An 18,867-nucleotide genomic window follows, 5' to 3' on the forward strand; every position below is an offset into this window, starting at 1 on the left:
GACAAGCTCCTAAGTGTGTGTGACACGGAGCTAAGACAGACCAGAAGGACGACTGGCTGTCCATCGCTTACAGAGTTTTCAGTAGGGGCGCGAGATGCCCTTTGGCTGCTCCCCGGGTGGCAAGACGAAACAGCCCAAAGTAGGGGGAAAGGGACAGACAGTGCTCCTCTGCGGAACCGCTGCCCACGACTGCGTTCTGGTTGCAGGCCGTCCATCTCCAGCAGAGCCCCGGCCGCGCTCCGCCAGATGTGGTGCCTGGAGCGGTTCCTGCGGGGCGGCGAGGGGCTCCCCCTGGGCCGGCGCGCCCGCGCCCGCGCGCCCGCCTGCGCCCTGGTGCTCACCCCGGAGCGCATCCCCGAGTTCCGCATCCCGCCGCGCCCCGCGCCCCGGCCGGCCCCGGCGGCCCTGCGGGAGCCCTGGGGCGCGGAGGAGGCGCGCACCGACTGGGACCCGCGCTCGCAGGCCGCGCTGTCGCTGGCGCACCTGGCCCGCGGCCGCACCGCCTACGGCTTCTGCGCGCTGCTCGAGAGCCCGCACACGCGCCGCAAGGAGTCGCTGCTGCTCGGGGGCGCGCCCGGCCCGCGCCCGGGCCCCCGCGCCGCGCCCCCCGCGCCCCCCGCGCGCCTGCAGGCCGAGGCCACCGTGGCCCTGGACCGCGCCGGCGCCGCGCTGCGCCTGGCCGCCGAGTACCGCCCGGGCACCGGGAGCCTGCGCATCCGCCTGCTGCGCGCCGAGGGGCTGCGGCCCGGCGCCCCCGAGCCCCGCGCGCTCGGCTGCCGCGTCAGCCTGCTCCTGCGGCCGCCCGGGGCCACGGGCCGGCAGCGCGGCGCCGTGCTGCGGCGGAGCCGCAAGGCCGCCCTGGAGCAGGACTGCTGCTTCGAGGGGCTCACGGAGGAGCAGGTGCGCCGCCTGGCCGTGCGCGTCGAGGCCCAGGACAAGGGCCGCCGCCTGCAGCGCCGCCGCGCGCTGGGCCAGGGCGAGCTGCTGCTGGGCGCGCTGCTGCCGCTCTAGCCGCCCTGCCCCGCACGCTGGGCACCTCTGGACACCGACAGCTGCTTCGTAGGAAATCAACGTGTGTTTGCTTTTCTGATCAGATCTTTGTTTCAGTCCAGCACTGGCAGAGATGGAGTCGTATGGACGTTGCCAGCCTAGGATGTCATTTTGCGTGTGGATACCTTGGGAATCCCTTTCACCAAGTAGAGTGGGCTTCTGTGATGTTTCCCAGTGTAGACAGCCGGTCACATTTCCTATGTCCACCACTTGTACTGGGAAATAATGAATTTCATGCAGTGTTAGACTGTTCTCTTGTTCAAGTGTGTTCATTCCACAACACCCATCAACACCATCTGAGAGCGTTGATTGCCTGTGGAAAGATCTTGGATGAGAAAGTGGGGTTAACAATGTCGAAATGGCTTGTCCACGGCTAATAGTGAATTAGTAGGAGTTCCAGTCTGATAGTCTTAGCTACATCTTGCTGGAAAACCTTTGGAGAAAATGAAACCATTTAAATATTCTATGTTTAAGTAACAATAACAGTTTCACAGTATTAACTTAAGTTCCGAAACAATCCTAAGTAGTAGACACTGCCGTCTCTATTTTGAGATGGGGATAGGAGGCACAGACTAAAGAGCAGAGTCCGACTGAACCTGGGCCATCAGCATTCGACTCAGTACTCTCCTATGAGCAATGCCACTGGGTCTAAGGCGCTCACCTTCTGCAGCCTCTGCTTTGCTGGCTCTGAGGTGGGTGTCTCCTGAGGTTCCTGACCTCTTCTGGGGAAGAAAGTTGGTTGAAAGGAGTAATTCATTACCACATGCTCACATCAGACACTGAGGTGAGCCGGTGGGTCTGAGATTTTGAGGAGGAAGCTACTGGCCTCAGAACCACGAACAAGTGTCACTCTGAAGTATACACATAACATTGTCCTACCTCTGTTTTCTAATAATAACAGATTTACTGTGGGTTTTTTTTTTTTTTTTTGGTGGTACTGGGGTTCCTGGAAGCCCTTCTACCTCTGGGCTACACTCCCAGACCTATTTTTACATTTTTTATTTGGAAACAGGGTCTCCTAAGCCAGAGTGCACGGCTGGCTTCGAAACTGCGCAATCCTCCTGTCTCTGCCTCGCAAGCGCGGGGATTACAAGCGTGTGCCACCACGCCAGGCAGATTTACTGTATTTTAAAGGATGTTTCCTTCATCCCCCATATTCACACATATTTCTTCCTTTCTTATGCAAATAAGAAGAAAAGAACATGTCCTAATGAAAGCTAAACATTAAAATACGCGGTATGGTGTTACCTATGGCCACATTATCAGTCTGGATTCAGATGTGGTTTCTGCTTTTGCTGCACTGACTATTGTTTTGGTACTGGTGATTGAACTCAGGGTCATTCTACCTCCAAGCTATACCCCCATCCCTTTTTAGTTTTTAATTTTGAAAAAGGGTCTTGCTGGGTTGCTGAGAGTATCACTAAATTGCTGAAATTGGTATAAACCTGCTATCCTCCTATCTCAGCCTCCTGAGTACAGGAATTACAGGCATGTTCCAACACGGCCCAGATTGCTAAGCTTATTAACAATCTTAACCATTGATGCTCATGAAAAATACTTACAGAATTTCAGTTTCAGCCACAACTCAAGAACAAACTGAATATGGGTTATTATGATGCATATTTACAATGGTGACTATTGAACAATCATGAATAAATAAATTCATCAACTCTATAAAACTCGACCACATCCAGCTTTCAGGGATGGCCAAATAAAGGATGACTTTTCAGTGGGCTTTTTTCTAGCTGGGAATTTTTAATCAACTCAGAACCACTATTTTGCAGGGTGTGGTGGCACACACTTATAATCCCAGTACTTGGGAGGCTGAGACAGGAGGATTGAGGACAATCACAGGTTAGACTCATCAACCTAGCAAGACCCTGTTACAAAATAAAAATAAAATAGGGCTGGCAGTATAACTCAGAGGTAGAATGCCCCTGGGTTCAATCCCCAGTAACACACACACACACACACACACACACACCACTATTTCATTGGCCCCTTGAGCTAATAATTATTTTTTTAAGTATAACATTCATGACTTTACAATTCTGGTAGGATAACTAATACTGATCATATATGTCATTCTTTCGAAAGAAAATAAATGGAGAGTGAAAACAACTTAACTATGTATAATATAACTATGGGCTTTGTTTGAAAAAATAAAAAATTTGTATCACTGTTGATATAGCAATCCTTATTCCAGAAAATGCTTGTCATTATTGTACTAAGCTACATAATTACATTATTTACTAGATTATATTCTATATGTTCTAATCTATATTACTGGATTATCTAATTACACAACACTTTTTGTGCTTTTATTGGTGCATTATTGTGGGCACTGTGAGGTCTGGCCGTGAGACCTGGTGGGAGGAGGTAGAGAACAAAGAACTCCAGCAGTGGTGAGGAAAGTGGCCCTACCCATCCCCTGCCCCCAGCCCATAAACCTACCTGTCCAGCCCCGTCAAGACCACCAATGGGAAAAGGCCACAACTGTGTAACTACCCCTCCCTCCTAATGCCTCATACAAAGCCCCTGGTCTGTAAGACAAGGCCCCTGACTCTGCTGAACTCTCTTTCCTGGTCATGTGCCTCCTCCCAGATTTATCCCCAAATAAATCTGTTCCTGTTGTCAAGCTGTACACTCCTTGCCCCAATATTCACCAACATATGATATTTACCAACAATTATAGTCTCACATCATAATGTAAATCGTGTTGACAATCACATATATGCACACGCTCTTGGTGCCCCATCACACATCATTTAATTAAGCATATTTTTTCCAAGAAGGTGAATAAATACATTTATTTTTTTGTGTGTGTGTGGTACTGGGGTTCCTGGAAGCCCTTCTACCTCTGGGCCACACTCCCAGACCTATTTTTTATTTTTGGAAACAGGGTCTCTTAAGCCAATGCAGCTGGCTTCAAACCTGTGCGCTGCGCGATCCTCCTGTCTCCTCCTCCCAAGCGTGGGGATTACAAGCGTGAGCCACCACGCCCGGCAATACATTTCAAATTATCTAAAATTTCCATGAAACAATAAGGGTTATTTTCAAACAGACTCTGCATTAATTCCTACTTAGGATTGATCAAATAGTCTAAGTATCTAAGGAAAAGATTCCAAAAGGACTGAAATAGAATCATAAATCATAAATTCATGGAATTTCAGGGTTGAAAAACTTTTAAGAATCATGTTGCGCAAATATATATATATGTATATATGTATGTATACATATATGTGAGTACCAAAGTGGCAAGTTTCTGATTGCCCAAAATATCATACAATTAGTAAAGGAGCTGGAACTAGAAACATTTCTATTCTCATTTTGTTTTTCAATCTAATGAGACCTTGGACCACTATTTCCAAGAGAAGAGAGACATTTGTACATAAATTTTTTTACATCAGTGAATTAATTTGAATTGTTTTTTTCTTACAAAATCTTATGATACAAAATTTTTGTGATAAAATGGGGGCGTTGATTTAGATATGCTGCCCTCTAGTGGATCCCTGGTGTGTTTTTTCAGTGACTCTAGCGTTAATTGAGCATCTCAGAATGCCAGGATCCCATGTTCTTGAAGATATTTGCTATTCTACTTTAAAAGGTTCATACAACAAAGTTACTAAATACATCTAGCTGAGAAGAGAAGGTGCAACAATATATTTTAAAAAGAAGAGAAAAAATTTCCCACTATACAGGTCCTTTAGTATCCTCAGGAGATTGGTTCCAAGACTCCTGCAGATACCAAAATCCGCTGATGCTCAAATCCTGCATATAAAGGTGACACAATATTTGCATATAACCTATTCAAATCTTCCCAGATACAATAACATAAGCATTCAGGAACAAGCCCTGGATTTTTCCTGAACAAATTTAAGAGTTAGCTCTTTAGGATCATGCAGGTATCTTATCAGAATAATTCATGTTTAAGTCATCCTTGGGTCAGTTTTATGCAGATCCACAGATCAGGAAAATATTTATTATAGGCCTATAATGGTTACATTATATTTGAAAGATATAGCATTACCCTGAAAGACGCCAAACTCTAGTCTGTTAGGGAATTAGTGGTCAAATACCATCATGATTTTTTTCTTTGCATTTGATGGCTTCCACAGCCAACTTTGATTCACCAGCCCTCATGGCCACTTCTTGACCACCACTGAGCTAGTTAATATCATCACACCTGTGGTAGGTGTTGTAGGCTGGCTACACCTGTGGTGGGTGTTGTAGGCTGGCTTCTTCAGCGTGCAGTCCAAGCACTCAACACCCAAAATGTCAACTGATGGTGCTTTTCACCTTCCTCCTCTTCCTCTTGGACTAGACAAGTTGCTTGAGATTTGAACCCAGACTCTTGAGTTGATGCTGGAACAAGTGAGGGACTAGGGTGCTATTGCTACTTTTTTTTTTTTTTGCCTCACGAAGGTACTTGGAATGGAACCCAGGGGCAGTCTACTTCTGAGCTATACTTTCAGCCCTATTTTTTATTCTTTATTTTTTGAAACACAATCTCACTAGGTTGCAGAGGGCCTCACTAAGTAGCTGAAGCTGTCCACAAACCTGCAACCCTCCTGTCTCAGCCTCCTAAGTACTGGTGTTATAAGCTTGCTTCAACACGCCCGGCTCTTCACTGAGCATTTTATATGATTCCATTTTCTCTTTTTTTAATGTCAAGTTTCTTTATTTTTAAAAATGTCTCTATTATTTGCCCTAGTACTTGTAGTATTTTTTTGCAAGTAATCTAACTCTACTTTAAAATAACATGATGCTGCTTCATGGTGTCAACCTAAAATAACAATCAGAAAAAGAGTCGCCAAAGAATAATATTTATTCACGGATAGCAGGACAATACAATGGAAATATGTGTGCCAGAGTAATTTACAAGTATATCCAAGGAGGCTGAGGCAATAGGAGGTTTTTAAAGGCAAAACAAGGATCACATAAGTTTTTTGAAATAATAGTCTGGCTACAAGGGTCAATAACAAGGGTGGCATTAGTCCAGGATCAGAACAACAGTTGGGGAGATTCCTGAAAGTATGCTTCTGTGTAAGGTCATGATGGCCTTTGTGCAAGGCTGTGGTTCCAGTCTTCTGTGATAGTCCTTGCTGTTGGCTATATATGCATGAGATCCCCTTCGTCCTGACCTCCTGCTTTATATGTTTATTTACGCATCTTTTGTTTGTTTTATTCAGATTTAAAATGACTCCATTCTGATTCTGAACTTTCACAATGGACAGTGCAGGTATATTATAAAAGAATGTTCCTGATTCCGGATCCCTCCCATCCATCTCTAAACTATTGCCGTTCATTCCACTTTTCTCTGGTAGTGGGAGAATGAACCTAGGGCAACATCCTCAGCTTTTCTTTTCCTTTCTTTTTTTTTTTTTTCCTATTTTTTCTTTTCTTTTCGAAACAGGTTCTCACTAGGTTGCCGAGAGTCTTGCTACATTGCTGAAGGCATCCTTGGACCTGTGATCCTTCCGTCTCAGCCTCCCAAGTACAGGATTATAGGCATGTACAACCACAATGGCTTCATTTCACTTTTCTGAACTTTTGTGTCTGTTATTCATTTTGGAAAACTTGTATCCATTTTTTTACTTCAAATATTTCACTCACTCTGTTCTTTCTTCTTCTGGTATTCCAATGACTCATATTGTTATACTTTTTGAAATTATGACACAGTCCTTGGATATTCTTTTCTGTTTTTTTCTTCTTTATCATTTTTTCCTTTTGCATTTAAGACTGAAAAGTTTCTATGGAATATATCTACAAGCTTACTGATCATTCCTTGGTCGTGCTCCATTTATTAAGGAAGCCTTTAAGGCATCCTTCATTTCTGTTTCGGTGTTTTAGTGTTTTAAATTCTAACATTTCCTTTTGACATTTTTTTAACTTTACATCTGTTTACCCATTCATGCTCGAATTGTCTACTTTCCCAACTCCAGAAATCTGTCATATCCAGGGTCTAGTTATTTTTTATATATATATTTTGGATGGAACCCAGTAGCTCATTCAACTTCTGAGCCCCATGTAGTAACCCTATTTGTTGTTGTTGTTGTTGTTGTTGTTGTTATTATTATTATTTATTATTATCTTGAAACGGGGTCTTGCTAAGTTGCTGAGTGCCTTGCTAAACTGCTGAGGTTGGCCTTAAAGTCACAATCCTTCTATCTCAGCCTTCCAAGTACTGGGATTTCAGGTGTGTGCCACCACACCCAGTCCCAAGTCTAATTTGTTTGTTTTTTAGTTTTTTTTGTAGACTAAGGATAGAACCCAGGGGCATTCTACCTTGGAGCTATTCTTTATTTTGAAACTGGGTCTCACTGAGTTGCAGAAGGCCTCACTAAGTAACTGAGGCTGTCTGTGAACCACGAGCCTCCTGTCTCAGCCTCCTAAATGCTGGGATTACAAGCGAAACCACCACACTCAGCCCAAGTCTAGTTCTGATGCTTGCTTTGACTCTTTAGACTATTTTCTTTTGTCTTTTAGTGTGCCATATACTTTTTTTATTGATTATGGATGAAATATACTAAGTAGTAGGAACTGAGTCACTAATTTTTTGTTTGTTTTTGTTTTTGCGGTACTGGGGATGGAATCCAGAGGCATTCTACTTCTGAGTTACACCCCCAGCCTTATTTTTTTATTCTTTATTTTTAAACAGGGTCTCACTAAGTTGCAGAAGTTCTCACTAAGTAGCTGAGGCTGTCCACAAACTGTGATCGTCTGTCTCACTCTCCCAAATGCTGGGATTACAAGCGTGTGCTGCCATACCCCACTCAAGTTACCAAGTTTTTTTTTGTTTTTGTTTTTGTTTTTTTTGTGGTACTAGGGGTGGAATCCAAAGGCTTTCTACCTGCGGGTTATACTCCCAGACCTATTTTCTATTTTATTTGGAAACAGGGTCTCACTAAGTTGCTGAGAGCCTCACTGAGTAGCTGAGGCTGGCTTCGAACCTGTGCGATCCTCCTGCCTCAGCCTCCCAAGCGCGGGGATTACAAGCATGCGCCACCACGCCCGGCAAGTTACTAAGTTTTTAATGTGAGGGTTTGTATTAATCTGGAGGAGTTATGCTGTGTTCATTGTTTGCTAAAGCTGTAGGTGTCTGAGGCTTTTGTTTACTTCAGGATCCTTATTTTTTACCTCCTCTGCTGATTTGTGTTTCCCTATGAATATTTTCTTAGAATATCTGCCTCATAACTCTTTCTGCTATTCTGCATTGTTATACTGGGGCCCTGCAATATATGTGTTGGGAAGAGAAAGTCTTCTATAGTCATATGATTAAATTTCAGTCTTCCCCACAACTTTCAGGTGAGATGAGAAGGTTAGAAGGGGTGGAGTTGGGTAATTGCTCTTCCACCAAGTCTGGTAAAGGCTCTGATAAAGTCCTTTTGCCTGTAGATAGTTTTTTGTTATAGAGAATGCTCCTCTGGGAGTATTCCAAAATGGTTACTATTAAGGCTCTTCATCATGAAAACCCGGTGAGATTTCTGGAGAGACAATCCATAAATGTGTACCACTTGCAACCCCTGCTCCTACCCCAAGGTGGTGGCTCCCAGGAGAATCTCATTCTGCCATTAGTCACATTCAGCCTTCAGCAATTTGTCAAGGTCAGTCTTTACATACGCATACACCAGCCCACCTATCAGTTAATGGTCCCGTAGCTTCTGCTCCAGGTAAGCTGTCTTGGCTTTATTTTCCATATCAGCCTGTCTGTCTCTGTAGACTGCAGGGTTGTGGATTGTCCTGCAGCCTCAGATCCCTGAAGGTCCCAGGAAAAGTTGATGATTTTCAGTTTGTTCCATTTTCCTCTTATTGTAAAAGTGGGAGTGATGACTTCTAAGCCCTTTACATGTTGAAGCTCATTCAAAGCTTCTCAGAAAGGAAGCTGAATCCATTCAGGGATCTAGACTTCCAGCATCTATGTCCACTTACCTACTCATATTTAGATTAATGCCCCTTGGGGCTGTTATGACTAAAGCTGCTATGAATATGCATGTGCAAGATGTTGTATGGGCATATGACTTCATTTTCTTGGGTGTACCGAGAGTGGAGAATGGAATAGCTGAATTATCATGTGGTATGTAACTTTAAAGAAACTCATAAGCTCTTTTCCGAAGTGCTTGTATCCACTTACTTTCCCAAGAACACCTGGGAGTCTGGTGGCCCTACATCCTCACCAACACTTGCGCTTCCTTTTGAAGGAGGCATACTTAAAAGTTTCCATGTTTTGTTACCATGTATTGTGGAAACGTGTACCTCAGTCCTCTTAAGGACTTTGAACACAGTTTTACTGTAATAATTAAAAATGACTAATAACAATTAGACAAAGGCCACATTTGGGACAGAATTTCAAAGTAATGTAATCATTATTGTCTTGGCATAACATATCCATCAAATATTTGGGTCCAGGATTTTTAAGTATGCAGTGCTAATTCAGTAGCTTTAGAGCTCAGTAAGAGTCAATATATTTCTCTCCAAAAGCCATTAATTATGCCATTTAAACCAATATAGATAAAAAAAGACCTATCACAAGGCAAGATCAAATTTTGTGAGAGACAATAAAGGAGATAATTATATTACTGGAGAAAAGTCTGTATAGAGATGGGACTTAGAGACTCTGTCACTTTTCTCCTACGTAGGTTAATACAGATCCCCTTTGTCAAGGAGTCGACAATCCCTCCTTTCCTTTCTGCATCACCCTGCAGCTGGTGGAACAGAAATATGAGCTCTCTAGTGACATCAGAGCTAGAAGACTGCTGCAGATTCAGTTTCTAACAGTCCTTAGTCAAAGGCACCAGTCCATTTTCAAATCTGAAATTGGATGGCCCTAGGTACCCTGTCGCAACTCTACAAGTATCGACTGCCAGTAGTACATTTGTTTTTTAGAAAGTATTTTAATTCAAAATCAGAGAGAAGTGGGTTGCATTTAATATCAGCTCTCATTTAGTATTGATGTCTCTTGATCATTTCAATTAGCCTTTCTAAATGTCATTTTTTCATTAGTAGAAAGGGGTAATATTACTTTCCAAAGGTGATTTTGTGTGTGTTTGTTTTTGTTTTTGTTTTGCAGTACTGGTGATTGAACCCAGGGGCATTCCACCTCTGAGCTACACCCCCAGTCCTATTTTTTATTCTTTATTTTGTAACAGGGTCTCACGAGGTTGCAGAGGGCCTCACTAAGTAGCTGAGGCTGGCTGAGAACCTGCAATCCCCCTGTCTCAGCCTCCCAAATCCTGGGATTGCAAGTGTATGCCACCACGCCTGGCTCCAAAATGTGATTTTTGTAGGAGGAAAAGAAATAATGTATTCAAAGTCCTTAGCACAGTAGCTGGCATATACGGCCACTTGGTAAATATTAGTTTTATAGTTTTTGTTTTCTCATAGTCAGTGATATTACTATACTTTCTCCCAAACTTCTAATGTGTTCAGTAGATGCTTATCTCATAGCAGGAGCTCAATATCTGAGAGATTAGGAGACAAGTTATACTACTAGAAGTTAATTTGTTATTTATTTTTTCTTTTTTTGGTGGTACTGGGGTTCCTGGAAGCCTTTCTACCTCTGGGCTACACTCCCAGACCTATTTTTTATATTTTTATTTGGAAACGGGGTCTCTTAAGCCAGCGTGGCTGGCTTCGAACCTGCGTGATCCTCCTGTCTCCACCTCCCAAGAGCGGGAATTACAAGCGTGCGCCACCACGCCCAGCACTAGAAGTTAATTTGTTATTATTTATTTATTTATTTATTTATTTTGGTGGTACTGGGGTTCCTGGAAGCCCTTCTACCTCCAGGCTACTCCCAGACCTATTTTATACTTTTTTTTTTTTTTTTTTTTTTTTGGAAACAGGGTCTCTTAGCCAGCGCAGCTGGCTTCGAACCTGCGCGATCCTCCTGTCTCTGCCTCCCAAGCGCGGGGATTACAAGCGTGCGCTACCACGCCCGGCTAGACAAGAATTTCTAAAGGAGGAATCAGGAAATGAGAACAGTTTCAAAATGTATTTAATACCATGTTCTAGACACAGTAGGTATTAGATTTCTTGTGCCAGAGCCACATTAGAAAGGACTTTGTATGGAGATCCTGATGCTCAGAGGACATGGTTAAACAGCTGCTCAGGGGAAAAGCAATCCCTAAGACTCATGTACGTGTGATCACAGAGCCTCTGCCAGACCACAGGCACCTGAAAGCTTAGCCGCACTTGGGACTGGAGGGCACGAGAGAAAGGCAGCTCTGAGAAGAAGTTTTGGAGCCAAGATAAGCAAACTGTGTTATACAAATGCTGCTTCTTAGGTTCCCAACCCCGGAGCACCTTTAGGGGAGGTTCTGTTGGTAGTCATAGTGTCACCGGCTGAGAATTTAAGTGCTGGCTTCTTAGCACTTAGAGCTAAAATGCAGATTGTCTTGCAACAATTAGAGCAAACGTCCCTTTATTCACTCGTAACCTTAGATTGCCCTTAGATGACGCTATGTCTTTATCTTTTAAAAATATTTTACTGCATTTTTTTGAAAGCTGAGCAAACTGAAACTTTGTGTGAAAAAAAAAAAGACTGATTTTGGGCTGAGATACAAGACAGATATATTGCTTTTTTTTGTTTTTGTTTCTGTTTCAAAATTGAACCTCTGGACTACATCCCCAAGCTTTTCCTTCCTTTTCTTCTCTTACTTTTCTCTTTCTTTCTTTCTTTCTTCCTTTCTTCCTTCCTTCCTTCCTTCCTTCCTTTCTTTCTTTCTTTTTTTTTTTTTTGAAACGGAGTCTCACTGAGTTGGCTTGCTTTTTGTTTTATATAACCATTTTTCTTTTTTCCCCTCTTCTTCCTCTTCTTTTTTTTCTTTTCTTCGTGTGTTGTGTGTTGTGTTGTGTGTGTTAGTTACAGAGGATTGAGCCCAGAGACATTCTACCTTTCAGCTATATCCCTATCCCTTTTTATTTTTTATTTTGAAATAGGGTCTTGCTAAGTTGCCGAAAGTCTTGCTACATTGTTAAGGCTGTCTTTGAACCTGTGATCCTTCTGTTTTAGCCTCCCAAGTACTGGGATTACAGGTGTGTGCCACCACACCTAGCGTGTAACCCACTTTTCTAAGCTTAAGACTAAGGCCTAAGAGTTTCTTTACTGGAAGAAGGCCATAAAGTTTGGCAAATATTTGCCATCCTTAAACACATTAAAACATTTTTAAACATTAACTTAAATAAAGAAGACAGCCCAGAAGAGTTGACAGAATTTAAACCTCTATGTCAACTTATAAATAACTTGCTCAATGTTATTTCATAGCTGAAAAAGGTAGCTTAGAAAATGAGAGAATTTCTTCTTTTCAGGCTTACACTTCTAATTAATGACACTTCCTGACTCTCAAACTCTGCTTTCATATGGTATGATGGTTACAGAGATTGGACTATGGATTTTTTTTTTAATTTGAAAAACATTTTGTGTTTTTTGTATTTGAAATAACTTTTGTGTTTGAAAGAACATTTGAATAATCACCACCACCAAAACGTGACCATTTTTCTTCCACTCTGACCTAAAGTGTATATATATATTCATATCATTTTTTTTGCAGTACTGGGGATGGAACCCAGGGGCAGTCTACCTCTGAGCTAACACACACACACACACACACACACACACACACACACACACGGAAGAAATGCTGGGCGTGGTGCATGCTTGTATTCCTAGCACTCAGGAGGCTAAGACAGGAAGATCATGGTTCGAGGACAGCCTCAGCTACTTAGTGAAGCTCTCTGCAACTCAGTGAGACCCTGTTTCAAAATAAAGAATAAAAATAGGGCTGAGGATGTAGCTCGGAAGTAGAATGCCCCTGGGGATGGATCCCCAGTACCGCAGAAAGAAAGAAAGAAAGAAAGAGAAGAAGGAAGGAAAGGAGAGAGGGAAGGAAAAGAAAATTCTAGGTGATAAGATTTCAGAATCAGAGCCTATGAACAGTGTTACAGTGTTACCATCTATAATACACATTCACAAATTGACTTATCTGATTTCCATATTTTCTTTTACAAAGTAAAATGGGGATAGATAGGAATATAGAGGAGAGGAGAAAAATCCTACTTTTTTTCTTTTCCTTGGTACTGAGAATTGAGGTCAGGGCATTTTATCTTGGAGTCCCTTTCTCAGCCACTAAACTGAGCTGAAAATTCCTAAATTTAATAGGGCTCTGACTGAAGAATGGAACCTGTTTGTGAAAGGCTCGGCACCCACTGTGTTCTCAGAGGTAATACAGAGTAAAAAGGAGTGGAGACGGCGGGTTGCTGTGGTATAGAGAAACTACTGCTATTATGTGTGGATGGATGCTAGGGACTCGTTCTAAAAGGATTTAGCTGGTCTGGGCTCCTACAGAGCCAGGGCCTCCTTCCTCTTCAATCCCCGGTCCTACATCAGGGTCTAGATTGTAGCTTCAAATAACAAAATTGCTATTTGCTTTGGGGTTAAAAAATAAACCCTCTATCTTTCATAATTTGCTCATTAACTGCCCCTTTATGTGGCTGGAGAGAGATCTAAGATGAATAATTAGCTCAAATACATCAGTCATTATTAATTTATTGGGAGAATAAACTGATTGCATGAAAATTTTCTTTGCATTTATGCTTTTAAAATCAAATTTTCATAATGAATGTGAGTCATGTACTTTTCCACTAGCATATTTATCCAGGAAGGTTTGTACAATTACAATTGCATTTGTAGAACTGAGTTAGACTGGCATGCTAGGAGGTAGAGTCTTGGTATATGTATTTAAGCAGATTTGGAATATCCTTTACAGGCTTCATTGTAGAAGAAATAGAGTTTAAAATCTACAAATTTGAATAGAAATATCAGATAATTCACAATCATGAGTTAAGCGACCATCCAGGCAAACCCAACAATATTAAATTACAATGTCAATAGTAATGTCCGAATACTCTATTTTTCAAATACCTCAGTAAATTTAGCCCAAAACATGATAGTCATGGGCATTGGAATGAGAAAGAAGTTTTTGGATAAGATCCCCAAAGCACAGGAACAAACACAAAAATAGATAAATGAGATCATAGCAAATTTAAAAGCTTCTGCATATCAAAAGAAACAACCAACAGAACGGAGATACAACTTATAGAATGGCAGAAGATATTTGCAAACTGTACATCTGATATGGGGTTAATATCCAGAATGCACAAAGAACTCAACTCAGAGCCACACGTGCACACGCACGCGCATGCACACACACACACACACACACACACACACACACACACAGATTTAAAATGGGCAATAGTCCTAAAAAGACATTTCTCAAAAGAAGACATACAAATGTAGAACAGGTTCATGAAGAAACACTCAACATCACTAGTCACAGGGAAATGCAAATGAAAACTGCAATGAGCTCAGTTAGGTGGCTGTTGTCAAAAAGACAAGACAATTGCTAATGAGAATGTAGACAAGAAGGAACCTTATGCACTGATGAAAATATAAATTAGTATAGCTACTCTAGAAAACAGTGTGGATGTCCCTTAAAGATTAAAAAGAAACCGGCATAGTGGTGCATGCTTTAACTCCCAGCATTTGGGAGGCTGAGACAGGAAGATCGGGGTTTTTCAGCCACGGCTACTTAGTGAGGCCCTATGCAACTCAGTGTGACCCTGTTTCAAAATAAAGAATAAGGCTGGGCATGGTGGCACATGCTTGTAATCCCAGAATTTGGGAGGCGGAGACCAGAGGATCATGGTTTCCTTCCAGCCTCAGATACTTAGTGAGGCCCCTTGCAACTCAGTGAGACCCTGTTTCAAAAATAAAGAATAAAATATTAGGCCTGGGGGTGTTGCTCAGAGGTAGAATGCCCCTGTATTCCATCCCCAGTACCACAAAATAAATAAATAAATGAATAAACAAATAAATAAAAGAAACAAAGAATAAAAAATAGGGCTGGGGGTGTAGCTCAGAGGTAGAATGCCCCCTAGTTTCCATCCCCAGTACTGAAAAAATTAAAATAAAATAAAAAACTGGGTATATAGCCAAAAAAAATGAAGTCAGTTTATCAAAGAGACATGTACATGCCTGCATTTATTGCAGTAGTGCTCACAATAGCCCCAAAATGGAATTAACCTAGGTTTGCATCAGCTGACAAATGGATAAAGGAAAGATGATACATATACACAATGGAATACTCTTCTGCCACGAAAAAGAATGAAGTCCTATCATTTGCAACAACATGGATAGAACTGAAAGATATTATGGTAAGTGAAATAAACCAGGCACAGAAAAACAAGCAACACATGATCTCACTCACATATGGAATCTACAAATATTGATCTCATAAAAATTGAGAGTAAGCTGGGCGCAGTGGTGCATGCTTGTAATCCCAGCATTTGGGAGGCAGAGACAGGAGGATTGAGGTTCACGGACAGCCTCAACTACCAGCTACGTAGTGAGGCCCTTTGCAATTCAGTGAGACCCTGTTTCAAAATAAAGAATAAAAAATAGGGCTGAGGGTAAATTGCCCCTGGGTTTCATCTTCAGTACCCACCAAACATTGTTTTTTGAGAGTAGAACAGTGGTTACCAGATACTGGAGAGGTTTCAGGCGGGATTGGAGACAGATGGCACAAGAATTTTTAAAAATAGATAAACAAGGTAAATTTAGAGAGGGCAAGTGACTTGAAGATAAAGACCGGGGGCTCTGGGAGCTGCCTCAGCAGCTCAGGACAACCTGCTGGGTCCAGGGCCAGAGCATCCCTGGCAGAAGCCACAGTGGTTCAGAGCATCCCGGCTGCTCATCCAAGACGGTGGGCCCGTGCTCCTCACTGGTCCCTCTGCGTCATTTCATTCCTAGACACCAACATCTTACTGAGAAAGGCATTAGAAACATCTCTATGGATGTTTTCTTTCTTTCACCTTTTATGGCCAAAGTCCATAAAGTGTGTGTGTGTGTGTGTGTGTGTGTGTGTGTGTGTGTGTGTGTGTGTGTGTGTGTGTGTTTATGTGTCTGGCTAGATGGTTTCCATCCGATTCACCTTAATCACCAACCACAGGGGAAAAGAAGGGAAAAAACCTGCTGATAAGAAAAATCAGAGCAGATGGTGATGTTTACCACCCCGGTCATCTTTGCATATGTGAGAAATGCTTGCGAAATTTCTAGGAACTGGGCGTAGCCAGGAAAAATGTATATATAAGCTAATTACTAGTAATAACAAGCATCAGTAAGCCTAATCACACCTGGGGAGGTTAAGCTGGAAATAGAAAACCCAGCTTATCACATCCTTACAAACCTGTCACTGATGGTAACCAGAGCTTAAAAAGAGGGGGTGTTTTTCAGAGTACAGCTCCGCGTACCATTTCTTAGCAGTGAAACGCTCCCGTAGACTAATTGCTAAATGCTGCATCATTAAGAGCAGGTGTGAAGATTTAAGGCAGGACTAGGGGAAGACATTGAGGGGGAAATAATGAGTGGGAAACACACTGCGTGAAGCTGAGAGCATAAACAAGAGAAATGGGCCGGCACACGCTTGTGATCCCAGACTTGGGAGGCCGAGACAGGAAAATGACAGGTTCGCGGCCAGCCTCAGCTACTTAGTGAGCCTTCCACAACTTAGTAAGATTCTGTTTGAAATTAAAGAATAAAAAATAGGGATGGGGGTGTAGCTCAGAGGTAGAATACCCCTGGGTTCCATCCCTAGTACTGAAAGAAAGAAAGAAAGAAAGAAAGAGAGAGAGAGAGAGAGAGATGGCAGAGAGACAGGTTGTCTTCTCGTCTGCTGTGGCCTGATGTGTGGCTCCTCTGGCCCACGCTCCCTGCTCCATGAAAAGGAAGCTCTGGACCACAGTGGTGGTTTCCAAATGCACTTTCTCGGTGCTCAGTCTTCTCTCAAATGGTATCGTACACAGAAGCACATCAAAGCTCTGTGTACGTGGTACTGGGGATAGAAGCTAAGAGTGTTTTACCTCAGAGCTATACTTCAGCCCTATTTTTTAAAAATAGGTCTCACTAAATTGTGGAAGGCATCGTTAAATTGATGAGGCTACCTTTGAACCTGTGATCCTCCTGTCTCTGCCTCTCATGCACTGGGTTTACAAGGCGTGCAACACTACTACACCCAGTTAAAGCTAATTTAATTAATTAGTTAATTTATTTATGGGATTGAACCCAGAGGCACTTTACCTCCAACCCATTTATTTATTTATTTATTTATTTATTTATTTATTTTTGTGGTACCAGGGATAGAACCTGGGGGCATTGTACCTCCGCTCTACACCCCCAGCCTTATTTTTTTAGTTGTTTTTTTGTTTTGTTTTGTGGTACTTACTGGAGCCTGCCGGCAAGAGTACAGGTTCTAAAGTGAGGCGTGAGGATGGAGAATTTTAAATTCTAATGTGGGGGAGCCGCCAGCCTACTATCTCTACTGGTCGACCCCTATTCGTGGGTCAATATTTCCTACGGGTCGACGACTATACCTGGGTCAGTATTCTCTATTGCACAGATGCTCCTGGCCAATGCAACTTCTGGGTCAATCTCGTCTTTATTGCGCCGACGCCCCCAGAGGTGTTTATACATAGCTACAGGTCAATCAACATTCTCGTGCTACCACCATCGGAATACAATAAAGACCAATACAAAACACATTATTACAGATAGGTCTATCAGTACCCTCACGTCAGCACCACCTGATCCTCTCTCCGACTTCTTTGAACTTTCCATAACCCCAAACCTTGTTGACTCTGGGCGAAGGACAGTCAGCTGAGTCAGAGACACCAATATAGTAGAAGGCCTTAATGGCTCCCAACAGGTACTGGGGATGGAACCCAGGGGCCTTCTACCTCCGGGCTACACTCCCAGACCTATTTTATATTTTATTTGGAAACAGGGTCTCTTAAGCCAGCTGAGGCTGGCTTCAAACCTGCGCAATCCTCCTGTCTCAGCCTCCCAAGTGCGGGGATTACAAGCGTGCACCACCACGCCTGGATCTAGTATTTTTATGTTTGTTTGTTTGTTTGTTTTTTGGTGGTACTGGGGTTCCTGGAAGCCCATCTACCTCCGGGCTACACTCCCAGACCTATTTTATATTTTTTATTTGGAAACAGGGTCTCTTAAGCCAGCAAAGCTGGCTCCAAACCAGCGCGATCCTCCTGTCTCAGCCTCCCAAGTGTGGGGATTACAAGCGTGCACCACGAGGCCTGGCTAGTCTTTTTATTCTTGAAACAGCATCTTGCTGAATTTTGAGGGGCCTCACTAAATAGCTGAGGCTGTCCATGAATCGTGATCCTCCGGTCTCTGCCTCCCAAATGCTGGGATTACAAGTGTGCACCACCACACCCAGCTCTGATTTTACTTCTTATTTGGAAACAGGGTCTCACTAAGTTGAATTGCTGAGGCTGGCTTTGAACCTGTGGTCCTCCCATATTAGCCTCCCAATTACTGGCATATGTTACCACGCCTGGTTTATAGCTAATTTTAGAAATGAAGTTGCTCTGGTTGAGGTAGTGAACTTGGAAACCTATTCCATCATTTATTCATTTCTCCATTCTACAAATTGTTTTGGGAAATTGTGTGTGTGTGTATGTGTGTGTGTGTGTGTGTGTGTGTGTGTGTGTGTGTGTGTGTGCGCGCACACAGGGTTTTTTTTTTTCTTTCAGTACTGGGGATGGAACCCAGGGGCATTCTACCTCCGAGCTACACCCCCAACCCTATTTTTTATGCTTTACTTTGAAACAGGGTCTCACTGAGTTGCAAAGGGCCTCACTAGGTAGCTGAGGCTGGCCTCGAACCACGATCCTTCTGTCTCAGCCTCTCAAATGCTGGGATTACAAGTGTGCACCACCAAGCCCCGACACAGGCTGTTT

At 42.9% G+C, this 18,867-nt stretch overlaps 1 protein-coding gene across 1 annotated transcript; it reads left to right on the forward strand.

Moving 5' to 3' along the window:
• Nucleotides 1-246: 246 nt before the first annotated feature.
• On the forward strand, nucleotides 247-1,011 carry LOC308261133 (C2 calcium-dependent domain-containing protein 4A-like; the record flags this gene model as incomplete). Its single annotated transcript, XM_080692848.1, has 1 exon — nucleotides 247-1,011. The coding sequence occupies one exon, from the start codon at nucleotides 247-249 to the stop codon at nucleotides 1,009-1,011; it is 765 nt and encodes a 254-aa protein (XP_080548974.1).
• Between the last annotated feature and the right edge of the window lie 17,856 nt (nucleotides 1,012-18,867).

The sequence above is a fragment of the Muscardinus avellanarius genome (genome assembly GCF_963383645.1).
Source record: "Muscardinus avellanarius genome assembly, chromosome: 3".
In the NCBI taxonomy this organism is placed as follows: Eukaryota; Metazoa; Chordata; class Mammalia; order Rodentia; family Gliridae; genus Muscardinus; species Muscardinus avellanarius.